This window comes from Parus major, chromosome 19, assembly GCF_001522545.3.
Source record: "Parus major isolate Abel chromosome 19, Parus_major1.1, whole genome shotgun sequence".
Lineage (NCBI taxonomy): Eukaryota > Metazoa > Chordata > Aves > Passeriformes > Paridae > Parus > Parus major.
The window spans coordinates 8,078,040-8,088,088 of record NC_031787.1 but is presented as its reverse complement, the minus strand read 5'-3'; the positions used below and the strand labels follow the sequence as shown (position 1 = coordinate 8,088,088).

Sequence of the window (10,049 nt, the reverse complement as noted above, 5' to 3'; positions counted from 1 at the left end):
AAAAACAGCCAGCAGGAAGGATGGAAACCGGCAGCAGGAAGGGGAAAAACAGGCAGGAGGAAGGGGAAAAACAGGCAGGAGGAAGGATGGAAACCGGCAGGAGGAAGGATGGAAACAGGCAGCAGCCCTGTGGAACAGCTTATCCAGCCACATCCTGAGAAACACACCCCAGGGCTAACACACCCAGGCTGAAAAGCAGGCACTGGGGAGGAATCACTGTGATGCTAATCAAGAAAAAGGAGGTATCAATATCCAGGAGAAGCTAAGAGCTTCAGCCTTTAAGTTATTGAACTTGAGGACACGCTCAGTGCTCGTCCATCACCCTGGGCAATCCCGCTCAAGGTGAGCAGTGCTGGCAAAATACAAATAAATCCTGCCCTGGCACCAGGCTGTGAGTCTGCCACACTGGCAAAGGATGTGCCTGACAATTCCTCACTAGCCACGACCAAGAATTACTCCAAATATCCCAACCTTTTGTCAGGCTGGGTGACACAAAGCCAAGGAAAGGCCGGGAGCAGCCGCCACCGCATCTCCCGAGGATGCCCTTCACCCCTGACACTAATGAGAGGCAGCATCTCCTCCCTGATGTGTCCCAGCAGTGACAGGGCCAGCTCCCAGCGCCAGGCAGGAGCCACATGATGTCTGGTTCCTCGGGGAGATGGACTCTGCCTCCAAACCTCCACCAAATCACTCGGACGCCGTCGCCCGCAGCGGCGTCACCGACAGTGACATTTCAGAGGGTGCAATAAAGCCCTGCTCCTGCCATGGGCAGCCTTCCCACTCCTCCCTGCATTCCAAGGACTGCAATTCCCAGCTTTTCATAAAAGGAGCGAGGCCCAGCGCAGGAATCTGCTGGAAGTGGCTGCACATGAAGGCAGCTCTGAGCTCCTGCCCTGCAGAGGGACAGACCCCTCCCTGCACCCCAAACACGTTCACTGGAAGCGTTCTGGGGCGAGTGGCTCTGCCTGGTGAATGATTCCCAGTGTTTCCAGTGGCTGAGCCAAGCCCTGAGCAGGGAGCTGCAGCTTTGCTGCTTTACCTTTCCCAAAGCCCAGCAGCCTTCACAAACCACAAGCCAGAATCAGCCCAGGGTGCAGCTGTGGCTCAGGAGCTGCTCTCCTGGCTCTCCTGCCCGGTTCCCAGCTCAGGGAAGGCACGGCAGGAACACAAGAATGATGATTATTGCTCTCCAGCACCGGGAGAGAAGGGGACAGGTTCAGATCGATCCATCCCGGCAGCGTCAGGATCCCTGGAGAGCCCTGAGCTGACAACATCCCTGCCTGAACAAAGGTGCCCCTGGCACTGAATCCTGCCTCCCTGTGCCCTCCTGGGGCTGCCTGCACTTTGCCATGCAGGAAACCTTGCTGATGATGTGCTGATAGGAGTGGAAAAATGTATTCCCTTTCACCACTGGAGCACACGCTAAAAAAACAGTCAAAAGGGGGGAAATCTGCAAGAGCAGCATTTAGAAAATTCACAGCAAGGGCTGCTGGAAGGTTCTGAACTGCTCCAGAGATGGGACCTCGTTCCTGCAAAGGAGAGGAAAGGAGCAAAAGGAGCACGAATTGGTGTGAGAGTGCGAACCAGACAACGCCAAAGATGTTCAAAAATGAGAAACACAAGCACAAGGGGTTGGGAGGAGTCTCCCAGAGCAGGAGCCGTGCCAGGAGAGCTGGCTGGAGGGAAGAGGGGCCCATCACCATGGACAGGAAAGGACACACGAGCTCACTGACAGCCCAGAGGGACACAGGAGGTTTCACAGCTCCGCTGCCATCTCCAGCTGCCGCTTCCAGCACTTGGAGAAACCTTTCCCTGCTCAGTCCAGCCCTCAGTGGGGACACAGATGAAGGAGCAGAGGAAACAAGGGATGTGATTTGCTCTGGGATGGCCCTGCTGGAGCAGGGAGGTTGTATCAGATGCCCCACCGTGGTCCAGGCAGCCACCGGGGCTGGAGCTGCCCATCCTCTGCTCCCAGTCAGCCTCCAGCTACTCCAGGAGAAGGGATTTTCTCCCTGGGAGAAAAGCTACTCTGACACAACTGGCCAGGGAAATCAAACCTCTCCCAAAACCTTTCTTTCCCTGTCTGGTGTCTCGCTGCCTCCGACGAGGCTCAGCACAGATCCTTTCATCTCTCAGGCTGCACTTGTGCTAACAAATTCTCTTTGAAAACCAGGTGCTGAGCACCGCTGACATCCAGGCAGGGCTGAACGTGCTTCAACCATCTACAGATAAAGAGTCATCACAGACTCTTCAAAGAAACATCAACTGCGGGCAAGTTTGCAAGAGACTTTTGAAAAGCAACTCTCCGAGCTACAGAGCTGGCAGAGTTTTTTTGAGAGCATCCATTAAGTCACTCAAGTGATGCTCATCCCACTTTGAGCACACCACATGCACAAGGAAGAAAGAAAAAATGAGAAAAAAACTGGTTTTCCATCTTTCACAAACAGTTTGAGAGTGACCAGGTAATGCAACAGCAATACAGACAAGGCCAGTGCAAGCCCTGGCGATGGAAATCTGAAATAAGAATTGTTTGGGTTGGAAGGGACCTTAAAGATCATTCAGTTCCACCCCCCTGCCATGGGCAGGGACACCTTCCACTATCCCAGGTTGCTCCAAGCCCTGTCCAGCCTGGCCTGGGACACTTCCAGCATCTCTGTACCACACCATCATCTCTGGATGCTTGGAAACGGGCAGCCAGGTGCTCCCAGCCTGAAAGGATGCCTCACATTTATGGGATGGGGTTGCTGTGTTCAGAAACCACCAGTTCTCCCCAGAAAGGGTTAAATGCTCTTTGTGCATACACTGTGAGTGCCCTGCATTCACATTCAGTCCTGGTAAAATGGTTTTACAGAACTAATTGATATAAAAATGTTAAGGGACTCTAAAGAGGAGGGAGAAAAAGGAAACAGTCAAGTAGGGCTTTATTTGGCAAACCATCCCATTAACTTCAGACACATTTAGTTCAGAGAGATTAAAGCTAGAAGAAGCCATTAGGTAATTTTTAATCTAACCTGCCATTCATCACAGGTACTTGTGTCCTACTGACTGAACTCATGCTTGAACACAGAACTGCACCAAGAAACCAACTGGAAAAGCACCAGAGTCACCCCAATTACTTTTGCTACCTAAAGCAAATGAAGGAGAAAAATTCTAACAAACAGCATCACAGCTGTGAAAGAAAACTGGAGGATTACAGACCCTTTCATTCCACTGATTGGCAAGTCTGAAGCTGCTTTTAATTAAGATTTAATAACAGTACAACAGCGTAATAGAGATGTACAGTGAATAGAGCACTAGGGTGAGGTTCATTTATTTATTTCCACAGCCTTCTGTGACCATGAGAGAGATTCAGAGCTGTGTCCCCCCTGCCAGATGGAGAGAATCACACCCAGAGCTGTGGGTACCTTCTAGCCCATACAATCCAGGGATAAATGTTCCTCCACATTTCTTCCCAGGCACTGGAGCCAGGCTCCTGCTCAGCTGGGTCTGGCTGAGCCATCATCACATCTCCCCAGAGCTGGGAGCTGTCCTCCCAGGCTGCTCCAGAGCCACGCTGCTCTTTTCCAATCCTTCCCTGCTCCCTGCGCTTTCCCAGCAATTAAACATCCCAGGATAGGTATTCCTCATTTAATTTCCAATTTCCATCATCACCCATGAGCCAAACCTGCAGAGGTCCCTGCTACCTCACTCAGTCCCTCCTCATGTCAAGGCACTTTTAGTTTTTCACTTCTTGCTGCAGGCTGGCGTGGGGGAGGAGGAGACACTGCTGTCACTGCTGTGACAGCTCATTAGAGCGATGTCTCTGCCTTCCTCTGAGCTGTGCCTGTCCCAAACCCAGCCTGTCCTAAACCCAGCCTGCCTGTCCTTGAGCTCAGCCTGCCCAGGGCAGGTTCCCCTGCATGGAGGCGCTTTCCTCCCCTCCTGCAGCAGCCCCAGGGTTGTGTTTTGGGCTGGAGCTGCTGCCATGGAGCCCCAGCAGCTCTCACACAGCTTGGGGGGCAGAGCTGAGCCCCAGCTTCTGCCTGACACCCCCAGATCCTGCCTCCTGTGTCATCTCCACCTGAAAAACTTATTTTACTTAAAGCAAACCCCACCTAATCGTGCAGCAGTGAAGGTCTGAGATGCCCTGAAAAGGTGAGGGGTGATCAGCGGTCCATGGCAAGCAGCACCACCCTGAGTAAAACAGAAAACTGAGACTGTCCTGGGTGAGTGGGGAGACAGCCAGGGCTGCTCCCAGCCCTGCCACAAGCCCTTCCCAGCCCAGCACCCTGACCAGGCCTCAGCAGATGGGATGAGAACGCACCGAGAGCTCCGAGCTGGGGGTCCCAGGCCGCTCCACAAGCACCAGGAGAGCACCAGGAGAGCACCAGGAGAGCACCAGGGGAGCACCAGGAGAGCACCAGGAGAGCACCAGGAGAGCACCAGGGCTGTCCCCGATGTCACAGCTCGGTGTGGCCTCTTCTCCTGGCAGCGCCCTCACTGCGGCCTTCCTGCAGGGCTGGCAGAGCCCCGCGGCCACTCCAGCCCCTAATCCCCAGGAATCCTCTTCTGCAGGGGCAGATTAATGCCTGGGCCTGCCCCCAGCGCTCCCCAGCTCCCAAACTCAGCCGCCAGGGGCTGGCTTTTATCCCAGCCCGGGTTTATGAGCCGTGAAGCAGCGGAGGAGGCCGCAGCACGCCCCAGGCCGGGCTGGGGGAGCGGGAGCAGGGACGGGAGCAGGGACAGGGACAGGGACAGGAGCAGGAGATGGAGCAGGAGCAGGAGCAGGAGATGGAGCAGGAGCAGGAGCAGCAGCAGCCCTGCTCAGCTCACACAGCTCCAGGTGACCCAAAATCTGCAGCCACACCAGCCTAATCCCAGCTCAGCTGGGCACGGCCCAGGCTGAGCCCCACGGGCCTGGCAGGGACAGAAATCTGGCATTCGGCAGAGCCAGGGTGGCACAAACCCACCTGGGGAATTGCTGCCAGCCAGGAAATCCCCATTGGCATTGCCCACCAGGACACTGAGCAGGAGAGAGGGAAGAACTCAGCCTGAGCACAGCCCCTGCTTTCTGCAGGGCTTAAACTGCTCATAAAGCCCAGCAAAAGCACCACTGTATTTACTTCACAGCACTGTGACAGCTCTTTTCACACCTCCCTGCCCTGGGCACTCTCCTTAAAGCCAAAACTGGCCAGAAAGTCCCCTCTGTGCTCCTGCGGAGCCCTCCCACCTTCCCAGGACAGCAGCCAGAGAAACTGAGGCACAGGACAGCCGCCTGACCTTCCTTGCAGCACACACCCCCCCGTCCCAGCTCTAAAACCCCAGGAAAGGCTCAGCTATTATTTATTTTTAGGGCTCTGAGCATGGTATTGCTGCTCTATTGCAAAGCCCAAGGGAGCAGGAGAGCAGCAGAGAAGGGGAGGTTGCTGCAAAGTGACATCCTTAAAGCACATTTTGGGGGAGGAAGAGGAGGAATCCAACCTGGCTTAAACCCCCCGAGTTTCAAGGCTGAGGGAAACCACGAGGACAGAGAAGGATTTGTTCCCCCCACTCTGGACAGCAATTATGGGATCTCTGCTGTTTGTCAGGGAAGGATCTGGTCAGGGACAAGTGGCAATAAAAGCACTGCAGAGGCCTTGAGAGCCCACCATCCCCGAGGCAGAGCCTTGGCCAGACACAAAACAAACCCTTCCAGAGGCCAAGGAGATGCTGAAGGTCATTCACAGCACAGGGATTGTGCCTTGGGACTGCCCTGCCCGAGCTGCTCCTCCTGCCTGGGCACTGGGAACAGCCCAAAACCCATCCTGGCTGCTGGGCACAGGGACAGACCCACCAGGGACAGACAACATGGAACCAGGTGACCTCTGAACCATCAGGTAATTAACCACCACACTCAATTAGCTGTTAATTACCCTTCCTGCAGCACCCACGGGCTACAGAGCCTCCCTTGCACCTCAGGGTTCGTGGAAGTGACCAGAGAACCGAAAAAGGGATGCTCAAATCCCACGAGGAAGACTCAGCTCCTTCTTCCTCCTCCCACACTCTCCTCACAGACCGGGCTGCTCCAACCTGCAATCAACTCCTCGGTGTATCAAAGGCTGTTTCCTGAGCAAGATCTAACCTTGACAAAGCAGGGCCTGGTTATAAATGTTACCTTTGATCAATACCTGTCACAAATGCATTGGAATTAATTGGTTAAACCTTGTATCTTAAGCCACATTTATTGCTTCCTGCATGGCTCTGCTCTCAGCACACCAACAGAGATGGGAAAAAAATGGATTTCTTTTGGAAGACAGCATTCATGGTGTCCCTGGTCACACCAGAGCAAGGTATCCAAGGAATGAATGAGCTGCTGGAAGATTTCCAGTGACCTGGAGCGAGTGGATTGTCCCACCTGGAGCATGTCCCAGCCCCAGCCACGCTCTGACACCACGGATGGAGGGAGAGCACCTGCCAGCACTTCTGCTATTCTCTATAAATATAAAATAAATCAATGTTAATTATTAAAAAAAGCCTAGTACCAGCATCACTGCAAACCCCTTGGAAACAGCTCCCTGTCTCCTGCCTTCCTGCTGCAAGAGAAAAGCTACAGAGTCCCTCTGAGCCAGAAAAACCCTCCCAATTCTTCCCCACCCTGGTGAAGAACCCTGCAAAATAAACCTCACATATCTCACTGAATAAAAGACCAGAGAGGGGTTTGCCAGCTGGGAGAGGAGGGGAACATTTCATCCCATGCCTGTGCAAATTCTCCCCTTTTTTGTGCTGCAAGAAGTCAGACACGAAGTAGAAATTCCTGGAAAATTCAAGGAGCAGAGAAGTTGAAGAGCACCGGAGTGGCTGTGGCTGAAACTCAGTGATTCTCTGCACCCTGGGGACCCCAGGAGCAGCAAGGGGGTCCCTGTGAGGGTGATATTTCCCAGGGAGCATTTTCCCCTCCAAAGCCTGGTCCTCCAAGCTGCTAAAAACGCTTGGCTTTCATTAAAGCTCCCGACTTGGAACGCGTGGCGGTGTCTGGAGAGCAGCAAACACTCGCTGAGCACACGCCAAAAAGTCCTTGACAGCTGTTAGTACCTCCAGGCTCTGCATTTAAAACGAGCCTTCAACCTGAATTACCTCCTGGCATGCAAAAGAAAAATACAGCCAGTTTAATTATATTTTATTCCTCGATGTCTGGCTGTTAAAGCTCCTGTTTGATGACCCAGATGAAGAGTCTCCAGTAGCAGAAGCAGCAGGAGTGGGGCTGCTTGGGAGCAGAGAGGGAAATGTGGCCAATGGAGCCACTGAAAGGAAAAGGAAAAAGATCCTTCTGCAGGTTTTGGGGTTTTTTTTTGTGAGCCATTAACATTTTTATTTCAAAAGCCAAATAAAGGCCACTGGAGTTGTGACATGGGTTTAATGCCAAACACGCAACTTTGCAAATCCTTCGTTATCTTGCCTCAAGCCCTTATCTGATTTTCCAAGAGATTAAGAAATCTTGACATAGCATTTATTGCCCGAGCTAAATCCCCACCAGACAACCTGCTCTTTCAGTCAGCTGGAGGTTACAAAACCACCTCACACAGGGGTTCCAGCCATTTCACCTTAAAAACTGCTGACTTCCATGAACTTTAACGGAATGTGTTTTTGTGTTACCAAGCGAGCTCTGCATTCCAGGTTTTTCACCCTCCTGCTTGTCCTTTTTCCATTTCAAGCTGCCTTGGAGCACCCTGGGATAGTGGAAGGTGTCCCTGCCCATGGGAGTTGGAATGGGATGGTTTACAAGGTTCCTTCCAACCCAAAGCACCTGGGATTCCATGATCCTGTTAACCATGGCTGTGATGCTCTGGCATCACCAAAGCCTCTTTCTCTCCTCCCTCCATCACTGTGCTCCAGCCCTCAAATCCCCCCCAATCAAATCCCCAGCTCAACAGTTCCAAGTCTGGATCTCTTCCTGTTTTATTGTATTTTTTTTTTAAGGGAAAGCCTGGAGGTGAATCTGCTGGAGGAGCAAAGCTCTGCTGGGCAGGATTGGGTCCAAAGCTCCCCCAGCATCCCTGGCAGGCAGGAGGTGATGGAGCTGTTCCCACAGTGACCCTGGATCCCCCCACACTCCACCACCTTCCCCAGCGCTGCCGGGACTCTCTCCCTCGTTAAGGAAACATGCTTGACAATAAATAAACCCAGAATAGCAGCGGAGCAAAACACAGTCCAGACACCCCACCGAAACAAATGCCAGCGCTGCAGCCGCGCTCGGCTCCCGGGGAGGAGGGAGGGAACGGGGACAAACATCAGTGGGAACTCGTGTCTGGGACACCTCGGGACACCGGGGAGCAGCACCGGGCACATCTGCACCCCGGACAAACCCAACCCAGCAGAGATTGCTCGTGGTTCAAACAAAAATCCACAGCCTCAGAGCGCTGCTCGTTTTGAAATCCACGCTGTATTTTGGCCAGGAAAGGTTCAGAGAGGAAGGAAACTCACGTGAACTCACGAAGGGAAAACACAAGTTGCATTGATTTCTTTCCCAAATGAAAAGATTCCAAAACAAAATCCAAGATAAGGGCACGACTGGAAACAGCAATATTGGAAATAACTTTCTGGAGGGGGAATGGGAAGTAACAACATCCTTTGCAGCATCCTTTGCCAGGCACCCCGAGGCTCCAGCACATCCAACACCGGCAGCTGCCCGTGGGAAAACCTCGGGAGAGCTCAGCTTTCCCTGCAAACCGCAGCGTCAAAACGCTGGGAAATCCAAAATTAGCAGCAAGCCCCAAAGGACAGCTCGCTAAGTCACGCCGGTGTTCTCTCTCTGCAAGCGGCGCCTCCGCGATACGCAATGAAAAACGGGAAAAGTTTGGCTTTTCCCAAGCATTTCTCTACTCAACCCCACCGAGCAACGCCACCAATGCCAAGCCTTGGTTTCCATGAATTTTGGACCATTTATTCTCAGGACAGTCAGCTGTACAGAGCCCTTATCACCTCGGCCAGGGAAACACAGCCCTGCGGATTGTACAGCTCTCCTGTAGCTCCAAACACCCAGGATGGCAAAATTGAACACGACTAAAACTTATTTTACCTCCCTCGGAGGAAACTTCCCAAACCGCAAATGAGCTTTGGCCACTGCGAGGCTTCGCTGGCCAAGGCAGGGAAAGGATCCCGAGAAAACATTTCTTTTAAGCATCTTTATTCTCAAGCAAGCGCCATGAGGTTTTTGACGGGGCTGTAGAGATGCTCCTTGCAGGAGCGAACCCTGCTTTAACAGGAACTCCTAAAATCGCCCTGCCTCCCGAGCAGCCGCATCCCCGAGGGGCTGGAGAGGCCCCGCTCCCGGGAAGATGCTATTTTTAACCTCGATAAGAAGTGGCTCAAAAAAAATATTAAAAATTAAATAAATAAAACAAGAAAAAAAGCCAGCAAAAACAACAAAACCCCAGAACTGAACCTGCTCCTCGCTCGGGCACCTTCCACCCGCCCCGGGGACCGGGCTGGCCGCGGCATCCCCGGCGCCGAGCCGGGAGCGGCCCCGCTCCGCCGCGGCCTCGTGGGGAGGCGGCCCCCGCCCCGCTGCCGCCAACGCCGGTACCTCGATCTTATCGACGCTGCGAGCGCATCCCACCACCTTCATGCCGTGCTGCACCAGCGCCCGCGCCACGGCCGCGCCGATGCCCACCGAGGCGCCGGTGACCAGCGCGACGCGGCCGGTCCAGCGCTCCATGGCCCCGGCCCGGCCCCGCCGCCGCCGCCGCCGCACAAAGCACCGCCCGCCGGGCCCGCCCCGGGAACGGGAACACGCCCCGGGAACGGGAACACGCCCCGGGGACACGCCCCTGGCCCCGAGGGACGCGCCACGCCCAGGGGACACGCCCAGGGGACACGCCCTCCATCCCCTGAGTGTACCGGGGCTCAGCCCCAGCGCCACAGATGGGAGCGCGGTTTGGGGTTTTCCTGCCCCCGCAGCCAAGCGAGGATTGAGAGGGATAAAATGGGTGTGGAGAGAGCAGAGGATGAGCTGCACCGTGAAGGGGCTGTTATCCCCCGCCCCAGGGACAAGGGTGTTCAAATAATTCCCAGTAATGTATGAGGAAATGGGT

General features: G+C 54.1%; 1 protein-coding gene across 7 annotated transcripts in view; it reads right to left on the bottom strand.

Annotated features, from left to right (window-relative positions):
* The window catches only part of DHRS11 (dehydrogenase/reductase 11), a 24,415-nt gene extending 14,707 nt beyond the window's left edge, over positions 1–9,708 (bottom strand). For 5 of the 7 annotated variants that reach the window (XR_001524618.3, XM_033518934.1, XM_015647026.3 and 2 more), the window contains exon 1: positions 9,542–9,698. Coding sequence is in view for 6 of the 7 variants with exons in the window: in XM_033518934.1 (XP_033374825.1) it covers positions 9,542–9,673 (132 nt within the window). In the remaining variant the exon portion in view is untranslated. Of the gene's footprint in view, positions 1–9,541 lie in introns of all 7 variants that reach the window. The other 2 variants (XM_033518932.1, XM_015647023.1) reach the window with 1 other exon arrangement.
* Positions 9,709–10,049: the final 341 nt, after the last annotated feature.